The 24,526-nt window shown below is 18.1% G+C and overlaps 1 protein-coding gene across 1 annotated transcript; it reads left to right on the forward strand.

Moving 5' to 3' along the window:
• Positions 1 to 10,386: 10,386 nt before the first annotated feature.
• Positions 10,387 to 10,944, forward strand: EAE98_010562 (uncharacterized protein; the record flags this gene model as incomplete). The annotated part of the gene is made up of 1 exon (XM_038958183.1): positions 10,387 to 10,944. One exon carries the CDS (start codon positions 10,387 to 10,389, stop codon positions 10,942 to 10,944), a length of 558 nt encoding a protein of 185 aa, XP_038805543.1.
• Between the last annotated feature and the right edge of the window lie 13,582 nt (positions 10,945 to 24,526).

The following is a 24,526-nucleotide window of genomic DNA, read 5'->3' on the forward strand; positions in this document are numbered from 1 at the left end:
TGTAATACTATAAGCAAAGGCTAGAACTCTTATTCCTAATGATTTTTAATATTTAAGTTTTATTAATATCTGAAAAAATTAAGATTTTATGATATATTATTATATATTAGAAATTATTAAATTTATAAACAATTCAAATTTGATATTTAAATCTGGAAATAATAATTATAAAGGGAAAAAAGATTATTAATATTATAGATTTTCGATATAATAAAAAGACTTTTTATATTATATAATAATATTTCTGAATAAGAAATTAATTAATATAATCGATTTTTTTATAATATGTGTCAAAATTCTATAATGTTTGATATACTTCTATATATATTTATAATTTTATAATTTACAAGAAAATAATTCCTTTTAAATATTGAAAAATTTAATTTATATTAACCAAGGAATTCATATAATTTATATAATCAATTATATTTGGAATTTTATTTATATTTTGAATAATACTTATTTCTTTTGAATACTCTTCAATATGTTAAGTAAATATAAATATATAGTTATTTTTAATTTTGATTAGTTTTATTAATAATAACTTTATATTATTTTGAATTTTTGATTCAATTGAAAATAAAATACAATAAATAATCAATAATTATATAATATTAAAATAAATCTAGAAGAGAGTTTTAAAAACTAAATAAAATTAATATTATTTAGATTAGAAAACATAAGATAGGAAAGATATAATAATTAAATAATTGTTTATCAGAAAAGAATTATTTCATTATATAATTTGATATATATTTTGTTTATAATAATAGATAAAAAAATTGAAATGGATTGATATATTTGGAAAGAATAGTTAATCTTACTAAAATAAATAAAAGGTTAATTTATTTTAAAAAATGTATTTTTTTTTAGTTTTTTATAATAATATTTTAATTGATTAAATTTTTTTATTAATTTGATAGAAATGATAAATATAATATAGATTTTTCTTATATAAATTCTTTATATTAATATATAGAAAAGTAGAGTTATTTTATTATTTGATAGATATTCTTATATTTCTAGATTTTATTTATTTATAATTAATAATAATTATTAAAATATGTATTTTGGCTTTTTTATTCTTCAATTATAATAAATATAATTTGTAAATATTTGGAAAATCATTAAAAGTAATTATGAACATTTAATTATATTATTCTATAAAACTCTTTTTAATAAAGTTTATTAGATTTGAAATAATTATTAAATTATTTGTATTCAAAAAAAATATTTATAGATTTTAATAATACAATAAAATTTAATTTAATATTTATTAAATATATTTATATAATAAATAATTTTATATAATCGAATACAATTTAATCAATTTATTATAATTTTATATAATTTATTTTGTTTTAAAATACTAATAATAAAAAGATATTACAGATATTATAAGATTAGTAATCGGATGGATAATCTTTGTTTAAATTATAATATATATTTCTTCCGACAGATATTTATAATCTATATTATTTAATATTTTTAATTTTCTTTTAAATAAACATAAATTTTAAGATTTAAAAATTTGATTATATATTAATGAAGACTTTGACTAGAATATAATTTATAAAATAACATTAAGAAACTTTAAAATCTTTTAAGATTTCAAAAACTGAATTAATAATAAGATATAAGATTTGATAAATAAAGATTTGAATTTTGATACTTTTGAAAAGAATTTTTAGTAAATTTTATATTAATAAAAAAACAAAATAAAACTTTTTATGTTTTCTAGAAATATTAAATTCAATAATATTTATAATTTCTTTAAATTATTAATTTCCTTATTCTTAATATTTATATTTTATAATATTAATTTAAATTACAATAAATATTAATAAATATTTTAATATTTTAAATAAATTCCAAATAATATATTCTTAATTAATTATAATTATGATTACTAAAAAAAAGATTTCTTAAAAAATCTAATTACAATTCTTTTAGAAAATGGATCGGGTATTCTATTTTCGGACTATACCCTTTTTGGATTACTTTTTATATCAAAAATATATCAAAAATGGAATTTACCATTTTCTTATTTATAAATAAAATTTAATAAATTTTTTATACATATAATTTAGATCGATTTAATCTTATTCTAAAAATTTTAGATTTTTAGGATTTTTTTGTATTAAGAGCTAAAGCTTCAAAATATCGATTTTCAAATTTATATAGGAATCACATACAAAATTAAATTTTTATAAAATCTTTAATAACTTTTTAGCAATAATCATTAAAAGAAAACCATATGTATTTTTGAGATATTTAAGCTTGAATCTATATAGAAATTCAAAAAAAAATTCAAAAAAATTAATAGATATAGAAATATAGTATACGGTGAGTTTAGAGTAGTATAAATAATCCCTGTCATTTTAAGGGTACCCTTATAAATATTTATTTATAAGAAATTTTTTTTTTTCTGAATCTCTTATATTAAACATACTGAAAATTTATAATAAAATTTTATAGTTTACTTTTAGTAATTTTTATTAGAAAGTTATAGAAGATTTTATAAAAAAATTAAATTTGTATATGATTTCTATACAAATTTAAAAATCGATCTTTTAAAACTCTAATTTTCAATATGGAAAAATCCTAAAAAACTAAAAATTTTAGAATAAACTTAAATCGATTTAAATTATATATATATAAATTTTCATCAAATTCTATTTATAAATAAGAAAGTTATAAATTCTATTTTCAGTATATTTTTGGTATAAAAAGTAGCCCAAAAGAGGGGTAGTCTGAAAGTAGGGTATCCGATTTATTTTCTAAAAGAATTATAATTAGATTTCTTAAGAAATCCTTTTTTTTTAATAATTATAATTATAATTAATTAATAATATATTATTTAAAATATTGATTAATGTTTTAAGAATTCTATAAAACTTTATAATAAGAATAATAAATACAATAAACAAAATGATAATTTTATTTACAAATGTAATATATTTCTCAAAAATTATTAATATATTGATATATTTAATAATCTATTTTCAGAAGTATTTTCTATTATATTTATTAATATAATATTTGATTTCTATTATATGAATTTAAAAACTATATTAGAATTTATATAGAAGATTTTTAATTCATTTATAATTATATTTGAAAACTTTAAATATAAAAAGAATATGAAATAATAATAAAAAAATATTATATTAAAAAGGATAATAATATAATTAAAGAATAATAGAAAATCAATAACTTATTGTTTATAATAAATAGTAATAAGATTATATTATTTATATAAAGAATTCAGTATTATAATTAGAATAAAGGATTTATTTTATTAAAAGATTATTAATATATATGTATTAGTATTAGTATGCTTTTTAGCTTATTTTCATTCAATTAATAATATATTAGATCTTCTTAAAAAACTTTATTTAGTTATTATAATTTAAGAATTAGCTTATTCGAATAGAAATATAATATTCTATATCAATTAAAAATATTAATATAGAAAAGGATGTAATTAAAATAAAAGCTTTAAATAAGATGATTGATATTTGTTCAAATTATAAATTAAAAAGAAATATTTTATTTATAAAAAGAATAATTATTAATCAATTCGATATAATAAGAAGGAATATAATAAGTTATAATAGAAATAGAGAGAACAATTTAAGGATATTAACAATAACTTTAATAAGGATTTTAAATGATTTTTTATTGAATATAAAAGTTCTAATTAAAATTATGATAAGATATTTGATTTCGATATTAATAAAAAGATTAAAGTTTATTTTGTTTAATATAAACTTCAAGATATATCAATATAAGAATTATACTCAAGTTTTATTATTCAAAATAGATTTATTTATAATAAAAAAATCATAATAAGATTAATTAATAAAATTTTTATTTACATTTTAATATATCGAATTTAGAATAAATTTATAGTTATAAATAAATATAATTTAAAAGAATTTAAGGGTATTATTATCGATATAGTTTTAATATAATAATTTATAATAGAATTTGATTAATATATAGTATATAAAAAAATTATTGAGAGTATTATTTTAAATATAATTAGAAAAAGAATTACAAATGTAATATTTGATATTAAAAAAACTAAATCTTTTAGATTAATAAAGTTCTATTTATTATTGAAAATTGTTGAATTTAATATTATAAATATAGAAATATTATTGTTATTATTATTTAATAATATAAATTAACTTAATATATATTATAATAGTATTATTTATATTATTATGATAAAATAAAAGAAAGTTATTTTTATATTTAATATAATAAATATATAATCTTTTAATAATATATAAATATATAATGATTCATATAATAAATTATTAAGAATAGAAATGTTATTTTTTCAATATAGAATTATAATAACTATATTATTATTTTGATTATTATTGATATAGGCTTTTATAAGTATTATAATGAAATAGTTATAATGACATTTCAAAAATCGAGATTCATAATTTTAATTAGTTTTATTAATATTATTCAAAGTCTAGAAAATCATTGAATTGATTTAAATTTCATTTATAAACTAATATTAATTTCAATTATTCAATTATAATTAATATAATGTATATTAATATTTTTTTTATTCTATATGTTATTAATAAATATGTATAATGTTAAACTATATTAAAATTAAATAATATTATTATGAAATATACTTTTGAAATATTTCAAAAATATTAGATAGATATTTATATTAATTTATTAGATTTTATTATATATAAAATTAGAAAGAATTTTGTAAACAAAGAATTGATTTAATATATTATAATAATATTAATAAGAATAAAGAATATATTAATTGAAATATATTAATTAATTGATATAATTGAATATTATTAAATAATTATTAAAAAAGTATATATTATTATTTTCAATAAACTTAATAATTCTATTATAAAAGAAATGATATTATAGATAATTATAAAAATAATAAACAAGATTATAAAATTAAATGAATTAATTTTAAAAAAAATTGTTTTTAGAGTATTTATAAATATTTAAATTTAAACTATTTGTATTTATGGTTTTATAGTAATAATTAATAATTAAAAAGATAATGAATAAGATTATAAATTATAAGTTATATAATAAATATTTCATATTTTAAATTAATAAAATAAATTATTTATAATAGTTTTTATATAATTTATTTATTAATTTAGAGATTTAATATAAAAGAATAAAGAATAAATAAAATAAATTCTTTATTTAAATATAAAATGTGATATACAATATGATTATTAAATAAATAATTAATAGAATTCTATATTATTTAGATTAAATTTTATATAGAGGAGTATAGAATTAGTTTTAAAATTAATTTTAATTATTTATATAAGCTGGATTAATGTTATAAGATAATTTGTTGTATTTAATATAAATAGAATATTTTATTAATAAATTCAATAAAATCATATTTATTCGTTATTAGTTATTATTAGAAATTAGAATTAAAACAAAATCCTTTGAACATATTCAGAAATCTTTAATTTTAATAATAATAGATTTCTTAATATTAATTCTATTATAATTAATATTTCTTATAAAAAAAGAAATATTAGATTTATAGGATATTTATCAAATTTTTTAATTTTTTAATTAAAAATAAATAAATATAAGAATAGAAAATATATTAAATGTTACATAGTATTTATTAATATTTTATTATTAATAATTTTTATAAAATCAAAATGAAAGGAGATTAATAGATTTATAAAAAATGACATTTTTTCACTTATAAAGATTTTGAATATCTCTATAAATATAAGAATTTTAATGCTGATTTTACTAATAAAATTAAGAATAAAGAAATTAATAAATATTTTTTAAATTTTAATTGATTATAAAAACATAGAAAGATAAAAAAAAATTTATATAATTATTTATAATATAATATATTAGTTAATATATTATATTAATAATAATAATTATATTACTCAAAAACAAAATAAATCTAAATATTAATAATATTATATAAATATATATACAATTGATATCGAATTTTTTCAAAAAATTTACATTCGATTATTATTAAAAATCAATATTTGAAAAAGCTTTATTCCATAAATTATGTAGTTATTATATAATATTCTAAAAGTAGATAATTATAAAATGAGCTAATCAATTCACAATCTATATTTATCGTATATAATTAAAAACAATATAATATTTGATATTATTAAATTACAAATAGAAAATCTATTTTTTATAATTAATAAAATATTTACAGATTATAAGTAAATTGTATTTAAAATAATTAATTTTATAGTAAAAGAATATTAAATATTTATACTAAATATGTCACTTAAATTTAATAATAGTCTAATTATTCAGTGAAATATTGATACGATTTATTTTGAATAGAAAAAGTATTATAAAAATCTTTGTTTAATTAAATTAAAACCATTTGATATGTAGAATATATATAGTAAACTCAGGAAATTGATAATAATAAAAGATTAATATATTATATAATATATTTCAGGAGTATATATAACAATTATATATTATATAAATAATCAATTCAAAAGAAAAGGATATTAATATTCTTAATAAATGTATTTAATAGTAAATCAATGATTTAAAAAAAAAATTTATTTAATATAGATTCTCTTAAATTGATTCTATTTATAAATATATTCTTTACTAATAACAAAGATTTATTTTTCCAGATTAAATATATTATTGTTTTAATAAATAAATTCAATAAAATTAATATTATTTATTAATTATTGATCAAATATGAAAAAGTTATTGAAAATACATTAGGATTAAAGTTTTGTAATATGATTTTAGATTTTAATATTAATATAATAATTAAAGATATATTTAATAAGATATTATTGATTATATATATCAATTTAGAGATTATTATATAATTATCTTATAAAATTCAATATAACTATTAAAAAGAATTTAATAACTGATACAATAATAATTCAAAAAATATATAAAAAACAAGAGATTATAAAAATTAAATAAATTAATAAAGAATTTAATTCTATAGAGATAATAACTAAATCTAAATTATATTGAGTTTTAAAAGATTTGATTAATAATCATACTATAAAGATTAAGGTTATAAAATAAATTGAAAAAGATTGATAATATAAATAATTATATATTAAAAAATATTAATTAGAAAAGATATAACATAATAACTTTAAAGAGTCGTTTATATCGGGATAGGGATTATATAATTATATGATTATATATACTAGTATCCTGGTATTATAGTATATATATTTTATAGCCTTCAGCTTTTAAAACCTTAAGTAATATTATAATAGTATAAATTATTAGTACTATATTACTCCACTATCCCTATGATGATACTAACAAATATTAATAATCAAATTAATCTAAATAATTATTAAAAATCTAAATCTTCTGCTATCAGTTTGAATTCAATTTCTTTTAGATTAGATTCTGTTTTCTTTTCGGTATAAATCAATAATAATTCAAATTATTTAGATAATAAAATGTTTATATCTAAAATGTATTCTTTTAATATAGAATTTGATATTAATATAAATAATGAATAAAAAGATTAAATTCAAGTTTTTAGTGTAATATTTTATAAAAGAATTAAATCTAATAATACATTTAATATTACTAAAGATCAAGATTACTTTTTATAATAGATATCTTAGGGTTTTATTTTTTTTTTTTGAAGAAAAATATAGGTTAATTTTTAAAAATCAGTTTTAAATTTTATTTTAAGATTTTGTATTTTAATTAGCTTAAGTTCCATAAAGCTCTTTTATAATATATAAATGTAAAGAAAATGCTTTAAAATTTATATTTTATTTAAATCTAAAAAAGAGATTTGTAAAGCTTTTTAAGTCTTTATTAAATATTATAATAAAAACTAAAGGAATCTTTATTAATTATAAGAACTGATTTTCAATCTTTGAATTAGGAACATTCGGAATTGATTTTTGATTTTTTATCAAATCTCATTTGATATATTTAAAAATCTAAAATATCTTATAATTTGGGAAAATATTATTAAAAAGAAGAAGAAGATTATATAATCTTCCATTGAAATTAGAATTAAATCTATTTTAAATACTATAATAAAATCTAAATTTAATACTTTAAATCTAATTATTATTAATAATTTAATTAATATTTATTATACTTGTATTATAAATATTATTTTAAATTTAGAATAAATAAAATAATATTTTTTATATTTATAAAATAATATGAATTATACTCTTGAGTTTCAAATTATATAAATCGATTTTATTAAGTTTCTAAATCTGTAAGTAATTAGAATCCCCGTTTTATTTATTATTATCAAGATCTTCAATTATAATAAAGCTTTTTGAGTTTAAAAAATTGTTTTAATTCTAAAAAAGGAATGTATTATTAAAATCATTTTAAATAAATCATATTATGTTATTAATTAAAAATCTAATAACAATATAATCTTTCTAATACTTGTTAATCATTTAGATCTATTGTAATACTAGATTATTACAAAAAACTTTATTTTTATAGGAACAACTAATAATGAAAATATTAAACTTAAAAAATATACTACTTTTAGCTTAATAATTAAAGATATTTAATATATTATATATACTTTTATTCAATTTAATAATAAAAATCACTTTCATAAAAAGAAAAAGAATCTACTTTTTAATTTATTATAACTTTATATCATTAAATACTATATTAATATTTTTAATTATATTATTTCTATAAATAAAAATAATCTTTTAGAATCTTATACTTTTATTTAAATTTTATAATTAATATAATTACTTTCTTATTAATTAGTTCTTTATTCTACCAATGTTAAATATTAAATTATTAAATTAAAAACTAAGATTTTCATAAAATGCAAATTATTGAAATCAAATTATTTCAATATAGATATAAAATATTTTGAGGAAAAGGCTTTTTTATTCAATTATAATAATACTAAATCTTTTAAAGAAGTTTTTGAAATTGAATTTGATTTTATAGAATTCTTAATATTATTTAGTTTTTTGAACTTTTAAATTCTAAATACAATTATGAATTATAAAAAAAAAATTATTTATTAGAATATCTAAATAGATCAAAACAAAAAAGAATTATTAAGAAGCTTGAAAAAGAAATTTGGATTCTTGATGTTAAAAAAGATTATAAAATAAATAAATTCAATTGAAAATTTGTTGAAGGGAATTATAATAGTTGCTTTTTATAGAAAAAGGAATTAGAATAAATAGGAAATAATATATAGTTTAAAAGGTATTTTTAAATAAAAATATAAAATATAATTAAAAATAAAGAGTTTTTATAGGATGTTTATTTAATTTGAAAAAAAAATTAATAGAACTTTAGATTTTAGATATAGATACACAATCACACTTATTATTATTCTTTTAATAAAAGAAAAAGAGAAATAAAAAAGATATACTTACTATATATAAATTATAAATAGATATATAAGAGATTATTCCCCCTATTACCTTTTTTAGATCAATATACAATTTAACTTACTATATACCAGCCTTGTCTTCTGTATTCTCTTAATAACCTCGCTTAAAGCTAGTAAGGGTTAATAACTTAAGCTTATTATAAATTAGGGTTATAGAAACTATTGAAGTTACTTAATTTGCTCAATCAGTAGATTATTTATCGAATACCTTCAGTTTCTTGAATTTCTAATGAATCTTTCTATTTAAAGATGTTTTACTATCTTTAGAGGGAAGCTAATTGATACTAAAAGTAGTGATTTCTGTTAGCTTTAGGCGAGGTTGTTAGGAGAATACGGTACGGTATATGAACAGTTTCTCTAGCGTTAACATTAAGAGTTTCGGAGGGGACTAGGAGAACTTAGTTAATAAGGTTTCTCGAGGCCATTAGAGCGTGCTCCAAATTATAGTCAAACTCATACGGTATTGAATCAGAGACATACATAATACTCAATAAATCATAAATCATATTAACATATAATTGATATAAGGTTTGGTGTAGAATTGTAGAAAAGATCACATCTTCGACAGATTTCAACGACTTTTCAATAGTACGTAGACAAAAGTGGGGCCGTATTAAGTGAACTTGAGGGGCTATGAAATACTGACGTTAGTATTAATCAATAAGTAAGACTCTAGCTCCCGACTAATGGATGACGAATAGCTATAAATTCAATCAATCCCCCACCAAATAATCTTTTTCTTTCATCGATTTGAAAATATTTTATAATACAGTCAAATTTGGAAACAATATCGATATTTCTAACCCAAATTCTACCATCGTAAGTAATCATTTTTCCAGCTCAATTGATTTGATCTTAGCCTTTATACATCTTCCAGGTATACAAGTGGATGAAAGCATAGTGCTAAGAATTGTATGTAGTAGTTCATTTAAATAAACATGCAGGGGGATTATCGGGACGACATATTTGCAATCGCGATCGTAGCTCATTTTGTTGCGTTATTTTTTTTTTGGTGGTTCCAGAGGCAACATTTCCAGGCACAAATAAAGTTAGAAGTACGAGCTCAGGTTCTCCGAGATCTGCTGCATACTCCAGCAGAGCAGCGATCGACCCGAGTTTTAGATCTATGTTTCTTCGCCGTGGCAAATTCTCTCATCTCGAAGCAGTTTCATACCAACAATCCACCTATAAATTCCGAAGATTTTAACACACTTGAATTGAGGCTACATTTGGCAGAAAGAATTAAGGAGTCTGAGGCAAAGGTGCGTGGCAAAATTGAAATAGGGGCTCGGAGTTTTGTAGCACTGACGAGGAAGGAAGAAAAACAGTTTGTGGAAGGTATGAAAAAGTTGATCAAGGGATGGACTATGGAGATGGACAGTGATGAGGAATGCCATCTCCCAGGCGTACACTATTCAACAGGATTTGAAAAGGAGATCAAATATATTAAAAAATGGATTGAGGATCAGAACAAGGAGAAGGTGGAAGAAGTATAATTCTTTTAGTTTCGTGATATGATATAGCCACATTCATCACAGTTGTCATGATATGCTGCTTTCTAAGACGGGCTGCGGGGGTACAATACACGAGAGACGGCTCTATGGAAGGATATAGATGTTTAACTGTACGACAAACATTTTTGGAGATTGCGCAGCTAGATGTCAGTTTTGAGATGTAATAGGAATGCAAAAATCATGCTTACCCAACCGTCGCTGCTACCATATTTCTCAATCTCTCAAGATTGTCTCAGGAGTTCTAGTTCACTCATCAATCCATTTGCTTCTTTCTTTTCCTCTCGTTAATTCCACCACCACGTGTTCCATTCATCGGCATCAAAGATTTCCCTTACCTCCCCTCTTCTTTCTCTCTCAAAGAGAGGCTCTTATTGAGAGCTACTCTTCTATCAATTGCAGAATCATCCGACGGTCACGATCGACACTTCAAGCTGCTATTTCTGTAAAGAATCAATGTGACTAAACATACACAGCGGATTTAAACGCTGCTTATCGTTTTAATCCATTGACTGCGAGTCATTGAAAATAGAAATCATAGTATAGAGATTCTCGAGTTTCTAGTGGAGGAGTGCGAATCTTTATATTTTGACACTGGAGTAATCAAGCGCGACTAGTAGACTAGATGGAACATAAGATTTCAAAGCATTAAACCATTTAGAAGTTTGAAATGGGAGGTATAGCTTAACTAAGTGGAGCCCGGAAGGAGACAGTCGGATTTTAATTAGAGCTTTCAAACCTGAGAAGTGGAGAAGACGAGTGCATGTGACAGATAAGATTCTTATATACAGAGTCAAACTAGGAAGACGACTTTGAGTCTTTTTATCATTAAGCATATAGAAAACATGACCACAATAGCATAGATTCATAAATATCCAATTGCTGATCCTGAAGAATTTCGTCTTTGAGAAACAAAAATCATCGGTTTCAACAGAATAGTATAGAGGACGCACAAGAATAGCAGAGGATGGATTTCAAAGTAGAAACTTATTTATCAAATTTCCGTTGGATTTCATTCCTGTCCTTTCGAAGGAATCTTTTGAATAGCGTGAAGTGATGCTTTCTTATAGAGAAAGTTATTGGAAGATAAGAAGTGGGTCTCAGGGATCCCCTATCTCGTCTCAACTTTAAGCGACGATAATATCAATTATATAAACTCCGTGTATAACATTGATATTAGCATTTCACGCTTGAACTTTAGAAATGTAATTCTTTTAGAACTTCGATCCTATCTTCATTGTAATGATATTCTTTAATTTTCCGATTTCTACCTTCTTAAAATAATACAGTACTAGTTAACTGCTATCAGCCGAAATCCATTTTTATATCAAAAATAATCTTTTTACTATATTTTCAAATATGAAAATCTTTATTATTTATTATTCAAATTTTTTGAAAAAAAAGATTTATAAAATTCTTAAGAAAATAATTGATATTTTCAAAGTTTTAAATCTTTTAAAAATTTATATTATAAAAATTTATATAATTGAATTAAAAAGTTAAAAAAGTTATTTGATTTTCGCTTATTTTATTAGTAAATTTAATTATTTCAGAAATACTTTGATTTTCTATTTATATAATTTAATCAATAAGAATGTGAAAAATAGTTTATCTAATTTTTATTACATTTTAATTAAAATTAAATCAATTTATTTCAAAAAAGATTAGATTGAATGAGTTGTTTATGAGTGAATTTATGATTTGAATTGTTTATTTAATTATGTTATTTTGATTTAATATATATATATATTAATTATTATTATATACTTGATTTGTCTTATTATTTTTATAGTATCTTTTCAATTTTTAAAATATTATCAATATATATAATTTCAATTAGGAATTTTGACTTTATTTTATATTAACTCTTTATTTCTTAAATTTCTTAATGATATTACTTTCCTGTTTCAAATACATTATTTAAATCTTTTTTATTTAATTATAAACTATTTTTAGAAAATATTATTTCTTTAAACTTAATGTCCTTTCCTTAAATTATAATCAAATATAATTCATTTAAAACATTATATATTATATATTCAAAATAATGATATTATAATCAATATTAATTTAAACAACTTTATTATTAAATATTGATTATATATTTATTATAAATAATGTCTTTTATTTCTATTGAAATTTCCTTGTTTTTTCTTTAATTAAAAATTTAATATCCAAATCATTATTAATAATATTAATAATTATATAAATTCTATAAAATTATATATAAATAATAGAATCTTTCTATTTTTATACAAATACATCTTTTTATTATTGAAGACCTTTTTAATATTAAGTTCTTTATAAAACAATATTATAGAAAGCAGGCTAAGCGCATTAGGCGTATTATATAATCATCTTGATTAATATAGTCAACTGGATTATACATAGCTTTCAATATAATACATACTATACTTAATATTAAAACCTTACCTACAATATATATCTTTTCTAATAATCTATACAGGAATTCAAGATATATTTAATATCTTATTTCCATTCTCTTTATAATTAATGTGGGCGAAACTTGGTACTGGTTACATAACCTCTTTCTATAACTAGTATTTATAAATCTTCTTCGTATAGTTTAAAGAAAAGCAATTAGTTCCCACCCATCTTCTTATACACTTTATAACACACTATATAGTGTGAGCGAAACTTGGTACTGGTCACGTGACCTCTTTCTATAGCTAGTATTTATAGGTCTTCTTTGTGTAATTTAGAGAAAAGTAATTAGTTTTTATCCACTTTCTTGTATACTTTGTAATACATTATATAGTACCTACTCCTCCTTTTCTTTATTGAAAACATTATATCTCAATAACTTATTTATAATATTTACAAAAAACTACTTTATAATCCTATTACCTTTAACCCTTTTATATTAATAATTTATACAAAAAAAAGAATATTAAAAGGTTAGAAAGCTATATATAAATCTAAACTTTTAAATTATTTCAAAAAACAGAAAATTATTAATTTAAAAAAATCGATAGAAAATAAAGAAATAAAAAATTATTCAATATTATGGAAAAATCGAACAATATTGGTTTGATGATAGATAAAAAGAGGGATATATTCTTTCCCCAAAAACCAAATTGTAATCTTATATAGATTTAAAACAGGATATAATTATTTGTAAATAAATTATATTTTATTATTATAAAAAGATTATAAAAACAATTTATAAAAATCTTTTTAATAATATTTATAAGAATTTAAATAAATAATCAATTTTGAAAAAAAAAGTTTTCTTTTACAAAATAAATTTAAAAAAGGTTAAATAATATTTATTCTCTATACTTTAATATAAAAAAATTTTAAGTTTTTTGAAAAATCTTTATATTTTTTGGTATTATTTATATTCAAGTAGGATTTGATTATTCTATAAAACTTTAAATTATTTATAATAAAATTAGAGAAAAATTATTATTAAATTTAAATAAAAGATTATTTACAAAAAAACCTATTTGGTTCAAGTTTAGGGTATCTAGAAGCATTTTCGAAAAAAATTTATAGTTAAGGTTTTTTATAACAAGATATCAATTTATAATTTTACCTTTTTCCTTTTTTATAAGATTTTGAGGGAATAGAAATTTTGGAAAATATAACTTTATTAAATTTTGATAAAGTTGTTAGAAAAGAAAATAAAAGGATTTATACTTATATTATATATAAAAATATTATTTATTCAATTATTCAATTATTTTTTATATTATATCAATATAGTTATGTATAGAATAATAATTAATCAATAATATATTTATTTCTAATTTTGAAACTAAATTTCAAGAAAATGAATTATTTATTGTAAACTCTAAATTCTCGATTTTTTTACTTATTATTGATATTTTTAATATTAATAATTAAGAAAAAGATTTACCGAAATCGGCTGCAACTTTAGTTGATTGTAAGATAAATAATAATAAAAAATCCGAAAAAGGTTTCAATTTAAAATAGATAGAAGGAAATTTTAATATTAAATAACTTATTATCTACTTAAACTACTTTTCCAAGACTCTTGCACTTTTAATTCTTTTATCTGAAATAATTGGAATGTTATAATTTAAGGGTTTCAATATTACTAAATAATACAAAAAGATGGAATATCTTTTTCGGAATTATTAAATACAAACTAAAGATTTTTGAATACATATACCTTTCCAAATAGATTATTTACTTCAAAAAAAGATTAAAGTTATAAAAAAATAACAAATAAAAAAATGGAATTAAGAGAAATATTTTAAATTTGCTTTTTTAAAGAATATCTCAATAACAATCTTATCTAGAAGATGTACTCCCACAATTATTTATAAAAGTTTATCAAAAAGTATAAAAAGAAAGAAAGAATAGAAATTAATAGATTTAATCACTACATTTAATAATTTAATTAGATTATATAATAATTTATCAAAAACAAAATCTTAATAAAAAGCGAAATTACTAAATTCTTCTTTAAGAATGTACCATCCAAAGTCTTTTAAAAATATATTATTATAATCAAATATAATATAAAACAATTCAGTATAATAGATTGAGATAAAATATATTATTAAATAATATAATATATAAAATCTGAATCTTAATATATCCTTTTCAATAATAACAATAACAAGAATTCTGATTTTAATAAAATACTAAAATCTATTATTCTAATTAAAAAGATATAAAAAAAAAAAATGTTTTAGTAATTTAAAGAATAAACAAACTTAAGAAAGTAATTAAACTTCTAAATAATTTTGTTTTTTTTATAAAAAAACAAATTATAGCAAGATTTAAAACCAAAAAAAAAATTGAAATAAAAAAAATTCTTTTTAATTTTAGTATTGTAGAAATATCTCAAATTACAATTCAAAAATCAATTCAGATTTCTTTTTTTACTATTATTAATATTATTATTAATCTCGAAATAATGGAAACTATATATTTAGTTTATAAGAAAGTACATTATATTTGTAATAATAAATAATCTAAAAATAAAAATTACTTTCTTAAAAAAAATTATTTAATTTTCTAAAAATATATCAAAAAGGAATTTATACATTATAACAATATAAATCAATTAAATTGGGAACTTAGGGGTAAATTAAATAATCCTACTCTAGTTTTATATAACTTTAGAATTAACTAAAATCTAATCAAGAAAATCAGACTTCAAGCTTTCAAAATAATTAGATTAAGTTTAAAAAAAACAAAAAAATTATATAATTTATAAATATAAAGAATAAATCAATCAATATTCTAATAAATAATAAAATATATACAATTCAAAAGTATATCAATATTATTAAAGATATATAAAAAAAATGAAGCAAATTATTACATAACAATTTAGATAAAATAATAAAAGTATACCCAAATATCTCTTCAAAACCTTCTACTTCACTTACAAACAAAATCCTTAAATTCAACCATCAATAACCTACCATTGATATAATATTGTAAGATATTATATAAAAAATTCTATAAATATTCAATTTTATAATACAAAAGATCTCATTATAAAAATTGTAATTAAAAAAGTATTAAATAAAATCAAAAAACCAAAGCAAAAAATAGTTTTTTATATAATAAACAATAATTACAATACAATAAAAGCTATTAATTAAGAAATACTTTCAACCGAAATCTCAATTATTATAGATTTTATTATCAAGGAATACCTTAATATATATAAAAAATAAATTATAAAAATAAACAATTTAATAAGATCTTCAACATTTGATAACTTTATAATAAAAATAATTAATAAATTTTCTATTCTTTTTAAATCAATAAAATACATTAGAATTTTAAATATAATTCATCCAAAATCCATTTACAATACAATAAATATATCTTTTCAAAATAATAAAAAAGATTTTTCTTATATCAAAATATTTTTTAATAATCATAAATCTATTAAAATAATTCCGGATTCCAGATTAATAATCAATTTAATTAATACAAACCTAATAATAAAATTTAATCTTTCAATAAACCTGATACAAATAACAGTTATCGGCATCAATCCCACAAAAACAAGTATTAAAGGATTTTACAAAAATATACAAATATCTCTTAAAGATATATAAAATATCATTAATCTATTCGTAATAAAAAATATATATAATAATTTACTTTTAGAAATACCATAAATTATTATAAAAGAAATTACCTTTATTTATAAGAACAGATTCCAATATATTATAATTATAGATAATAATAGAAAGAATTAAATAAGTGTATAGTATATTAATTAAAAAACTACAATTCTTTTTTATATAACAAAAAATTAGAATTTAATATTTTTAAAAAATAGAATATCAGAATAGATATAAGTTCCTTATTAAGATATAACTTTATTAAAATTTAATAAAGTTATATCAAATTATATATCAATACTTTATATAAAAATAAAGTAATTAAAGTATTTCCTTTAAATTAACCTAAAAACCTAATAGATAAAGAATCGAAAAAAAGAAATAATTAACTAAAAATATATAAAAAACAAAATCCTTACCTATATCCATCAAGAAAATAAAAAGATTACCTCATCCCTTGATTTAATAAAAAACCAAAAAACTATCGATTAATTACTAAAAAACAAAAAGAGATTGATTTTAAAGAAATACTTTCTATTCAAGAATAAGATTTACTGTTTATATACTTACTAAACCAAAAAAAAGCTCTTACTTTTAATTAAATTTATATAAGATATATATAAAAGGAAATAATCTTTTTACAAAAAATCCAAATTATTCTTTACAAAGTATAATAAACACCTGGTTTTCTAATTCCAAAAGCTTTAATTGAAATTGTTTCGAAAATGCTTTATAAAAGAATGGATTAAAAAATTCTCGAATATACAAATAGTTTTTATAGAAATCTATAGTTTTTAATAAAAAAAAAGATTTTTAATACTTATCGATTTATAAATATAATAATAAAATTTAATAAATATTTGATTAAAAATATAAACTTATCTCCAAACACTAATACCTTTATAAAAAACTTTACAGAATATCATATTATATCTTTAATCGATTTTTTTTCAGATTATAATCAGATTCTATTAACTATAAAAAGTTATAATATAACTACATTTCAAATACTTTTTGGATTACTATATTATATCATACTATTTCAAGATATTATAAATTCCATTATTCAATTTTGTAAAAATATTATAAAGATTTTGAATAATTTAATACCCAAAACAACCATACCATTCCTAAACAATATAAAAATAAAGAAATTTAAAATTAACTTTAATAACAAGAAAATAACTCTTAGAATACAAAAATTTATTCTCAAATATATTCAAAAAATTAATAAAACTTTAAAGTATATAAAGAAAATTGAATATTCAATTAAAGCAAAATCCAAATAATATTATAATAATATAGAAATTGTTAAATATATAATTGATTTTAAGAACCAAACTCTACAACAATCAAAAATCGCCCAGATTATAGATTAATTCAAATCCAAAGATACTACTAAACTATAAATATTTCTGGAAATATATATATACTATTATATATAAATTAAGAAATTTATTTAAAAAACAGAATTATTGTATTGTTTATTAAAAAAAAATTAAAAATTTATTTAAACAAAAAAACAAATAAGAGTTATAAAATTACTGAAAACTGAATTAATCAAATTCCTTATTTTAATATTATTAAATTATAGAAATACTTTAATTATTAAAATAATTATTTTAAATATAAACACTAATCTTAATAATTAGAATATAACTTTAAATTAAGAATTCAATAATAAGTATATTATAATAAGATTTAAAAACAATTTATAAAATAATATTGAAAAGAATTATAATATTACAAAAAAAAAGTATAAAGAGATATTTAAAACCCTTTGAAAATATAGATATAATTTATACAAAATTTATTTCATTTTTAAAATCGATATTAAAGTTTTTATTATTTAATTAAATAGGATTATAATAGATTTTTTGGCAATATTAATAATAAAATGAATTAAATAAATTAAGTTTTTTAATTTTGAAGTTTAATATATAAAAGAGATAATATATACTATAATAAATAGATTTTTCTGTAAATTAAATATATTATTTGAATTTTAATAGAAAAAAGCTCAAAATAATAATATTGATGAATAGATTATTAATAAACTCAATAATATTTAAGATATTCTTGTTTCTTATAATTTTGCTAAAAATCAATAAAGTTATATATTAAAATTGATCTATAATAAGAATAATTAAGAAATAATTAAATACTTAATAATACTACAAAAACCTAAAGAAATAACAAAAAGATTTTCAAAAACTTTAAGAAAAAAGCTCTTGATTTTTGTATTTAAAATAATTGCTTTTTCAAAATTGATATTAAATAATTATTTCTAAGAAAAATGATTAATAATTAAAAAGAATAAAATATATTTATTGAAAACCTACATAAGATATATAGATATAAAGATATAAAAAGTATTTTCAATAAAATATCCTGTTTATACTATTGGATAGAAATATATAAAATTATCAAGAAATTCGTTAATTTCTATTTAAATTATCAACTTCGATAATTATATCTTTAAAAGGAACTCTTACATCTTATATAAATAAATATATATTAGCAAAAATATAATTTAGATATTATATATATACCCCCTAATAATAATTACAAATATCTTATATTATTGAAAAATGATTTGTTAAAATAAATAGAAAATAAAATATTTCGGAATATTATTTTATAAACTATAGCTACTTTCATTTGAAATATTATTTATCAATATTCTATTTTTAATAAGATTTTAATGAACAAAAAGCTAGAGAATAAAATATATATAATATATTTCCTAAAAAAGTATAATATTCAATAAATATAAATTTCTATATACAACTTTAAAATAAACAACTAAATTAAAAAAGATTACCAATTTATTACTAATGAATTATTTAAAATAATAAATAGAAAAAGAGATTAGTTGAGATATCTCGATACAATATTGTTTACTAATAGAATTACAATATATCAACCAACTAATCTTACCCTATTCTATATAATTTATAACTACTATTTAATACTACCTATCAAAACAAAATTCTATATTTAAAGAATTCTTAATTGAAAATCTATAACAACCCAAATAAAACTATTAATATTATATCTTTAACAATTGAAAATACGGAATATTGATATAAAAAAAGCTATACTTTAGAAAAAGTATTACTATTTGAATAGGAAAGTATACTTTAATAAAAATAACAACATAACAAACAAAAATATTAAGAAAAGAAATATTATATTCCAATATAATTTATAATCAAAAATTGATATATTACATAAAAGAAAATTTGCATACTAATAACTTAAACTATACCAAATAATAACTACTAATCTGAACAAAAGTATTTATACCTTAAAAGAAATAAATAATATCCCAATTGATAAAACCTATATAGATTTCTGTTTTAAGAAATTTATCAAAAGAGAAGGGGAATATCTACCCATTTCCAAAAAAAAAAATGAAAAAGAAGATAATAATTAATTGAAATACAAAGACCCATTGAAAGCCTTATTAGAATCACACCAATTAAATTGTATAGATTAATACTTTGATAATATAAAAATAATAATAAATTATATACAAATAAATAAAACTCCTTAAACTATAATAATTATCTTAAAAAGATTTAATTATATATTTATGGAAATTCCAGTTATCAGTCTATTAATAAAAGTAGTGTTTTTCTTTATATAATAGAAAGAGTAAATGTTTATTAAAAATTTAGATAGGGAAGGATATTTATCTTTGTTTTTATTGAAAATTTCAAAATCTTTTCTTCTTCCAAACCTTTCCTTTGATTATACCCTTTATTTCTTTCTATAAAAGAATAAGGAAAATTAAATAAAAATGTCTTTCATAAAAAAATAAATACCTTACCTTTCTTCCCAAATTCGATTATCTATATTCGCTTTATTCTTTTTATATCATATCAATTTTTTTTTTTTTAATAAATTTCTCTTCTTTCCATTATAATTCTCTATCTCACTTAAAGGAAGATGCTTATTGCTTACTTTAAAGCAATTCCTTTTCTCAGTTATTTCAAAAGTTTTTATAATTTTATTACTTTTTGGTAAAGTTATCTTTTATATAGAAATTTTTCATAATAACAGATTAATTTTAAGAAGGTAATATTTCAGAGCAACTTAAAAACCTGGATTTAATTATTCAATATTTGGATATCCAATTATAGTATATATAATACAATATAGTAATAATAATCAATAATATTCAATTGATTAATATATTGAATACTTTTAAAGCTATTCAAAAACTGCCCAAAGAATTCTAATACAAAAAGTTTATAGAATTCAATATCTAGGTAGAAACACAAAAAACGAAAACTGATACCCTAACAGAAATAATTATAATACTTATTCTGAAAGATAACCTACACATCAAAACGTATATGATGACAAAACAGATAAAGATCAATAATTAGAACATCCTCATACAAATAGAAAAAACCTGTGAGTTAAAGCAGAAAGCTATTAGTAAGATTAGCTTATATTAAGGTAGCTTTCAAAAAGGCATCGCGTTTACTATAATCCTCATCATAACTTACAAAACCAAATTTTAAAATAAACTCATTAAGCTAACTAGAATAACCATTTCTAAAGTAATATTGAAATTGATTAACAGAGAATTTATATATAAACTAATAGCAAAACCAAAAGCAAATATTTAAATCAATAAACATCTAATATCTTTTGAATTCAAGAATACTTTTAGGATTTTTAATTCAAATCTTTTTGATATTACTTTTTAATAAAATAATAAATAATAATACACTCTCAAATTTCAATACAATATAATTGGTATACTAAAAAAGATTAATATAAATTACTCCAAAAATATTCCGCCTACTGGAAATTCAGTTATTGAATTTCTAAATATCCCAGCCCCTCCACTCTCCAAAGATATTGTCGCTAATCTAAAAAGGTAAAAAAGATTTGATATACTAATTATTAATAAGAATACTAAGCCTCTCCAAGAATACCTAATAGATAAAATTATACCTCAACAAAATAACCTCCCGAAAAAGGAAAATAATGATTCAAAGAATAAAGAAAATAAGAAAGAAGTAGATATTGTCCAATCTAAAGTCTATAAATATAGCCTAAAAATATTGAAATCCCAGAATTAATTTCACATACTCAAAAAAAAGTATATTACAAAGTAAATCGGTTAACAAATAATAATAATACTAATTGATTAAATACCTCCTAATCTTTATAAATACTATATCCACCAACTCATTGGTATTCTTAACCTCAAGGCAGTTTATATTAATAAAAAAATATTGCTTAAATATTTCTAATATATATACAAAAATTATAATCAAATTAACAATATCCACATTCATAAATTACACTTCTATTGATTTAGAAAAAGCCATATAGTTAGCAAAGAGTAGAAAGATAAACTCCTCGATATCCTCAAATTCAAACCTATCAAATAGAATATCACTACACTAATATTAACATAAACTCCTCCGAATAGATTGATTAATATTTACAAAATAAATGCTTATATTCCAATAAATCGATATCTCCATCTCTATAAAGAAACTTTTATACTACTGATTCAGGAATCCATAAAGATATATTACCACCATAACTATTACAAAAAGATAAATCTTGGCTTTACCCATTATTATTATTATTCCTTTTAACAATAAGCCTTTCAATAAGATTTAAAAATCTAACAAAATATTATACTATAGTATATAAATCGAGAGTTCTGTTTAATCTCTATTCCTTTTCCTATAATTATTATACAATTCAGAGAAGTTTTTAATCATATCTTTGTATACAGCAATATAAAAGAATTATATATAAAAGACAATACAATATATATCAATGATCTTACCACATACATTATCCATTTAATCAATATTAATATTAACAAATTTATATATAGAGTTTTTCATAATAAGGTAAAAACAAAAGCCGAGTAAAATATAACATAGTATAATCTTACCAAGAAAACTTTTGGGAAGTTTAATAAGCTCTTCAAAAAAAAGTACTTTCAAGATATAATCTCGAAAAAGAAATATACAGACTACACTAAACTAATTAAGTTTAAGTAATTTGATAAAGTAAATATTATACCTTGAACTCTTATTATTAATAATAATTTAATAAGCTTTAATTGAAATATAAATAATCGAGAAAATAAACTATTTGTTATATCCATCATTCCATATATAATAATAAAACTAAATCCTAATAATAATATAAATCCAATCCTTAGAAAGAAAATAAAGTATAAAAATATTATAAAGATCTACCATAATCTGAAACCTATCTTTAATAAATATATTATTAATAATAGATAATACAAAATTCCCGAATTTTCAATTAAATATTATTTAGTTTTATAAAATCTTATTAAGCAAACTCTTATTAATAAATTTCTTTAAAATAATATAACTATTTTTAATAAAGTAATAAATCTTCTTATTATAAGCAATTAAGATTTCGAAAAATAATACAAAAAATACAAAATGATTATCAAGCTTTTTTTTATATAAATATTTGATAATACTAAACTTGTTAAAAAAAGTTATAAAAATAAGTCTTACTTTGAATCTATTAATAATATTCCAAAGGATAAGCATAAATATATATATATTGAACCAAATAATAAAAGAGAAATCAAACCCATTCTGTCTAATAACAATAATAACTCTAATCCTGATAAAAACCCTAAAAAGGATCCAGAAAATATTCCGAATAAAAACCCTAATCCAAATCATAATCTAGATCTAGATTTAAGCTAAAGCAAAACCAAATCCTCAGATACTCCAAAATACAAAAAGCCTAAATATAACAAAACTCTAAAAATAAATAAAAAATCAAAATCTGGAATACAAAAAAGGATTTACAAGTAATACAAAATCAATAAAAACACTAAGATTTTAAATTAATGGAATAATCAGATTCAATAATAAGCTCCAAAAATAGATTTAAATTATTAAATTATTATATTATTATAATTTTACCAAAATTCAATAAAGTAATATTAAATAATATCAAAAGCAAATAAACAAATCATTAAACCTAAAAGTATTAATACCTATATCTTTCCTCACCTTGTTTTCCTTATTTCTCTTCCCTTTAAAGTATACTTTTTTTTCTTTTTGATTTAATTAGAACAATCAACCTTTCTATATAAAAAGGAATATAAGCAAAACTTGATACTAATCACATAACCTCTTTCTATAACTAATATTTATAGATCTTCTTCATATAGTTTAAAGAAAAGTAATCAATTCCTACCCACTTTCTTATACACTTTGTAACACACTATATAATACCTACTCCTCCTTTCCTCCACTAAAAACACTACATCTCAATAACTTATTTGTAGTATTTACAAAGGACTACTTTATAACCCTACCACCTTCAACCCTTTTACAATAGTATCTACTTCTCCTTTCCTCCATCAAAAACACTACATCTCAGTGACTTATTTATAGTATTTATAAAGAACTACTTTATGACTTTATTACTTTTTACTTTTT

This window comes from Botrytis deweyae (assembly GCF_014898535.1).
Source record: "Botrytis deweyae strain B1 chromosome Unknown BDEW_037, whole genome shotgun sequence".
Taxonomy (NCBI): Eukaryota; Fungi; Ascomycota; class Leotiomycetes; order Helotiales; family Sclerotiniaceae; genus Botrytis; species Botrytis deweyae.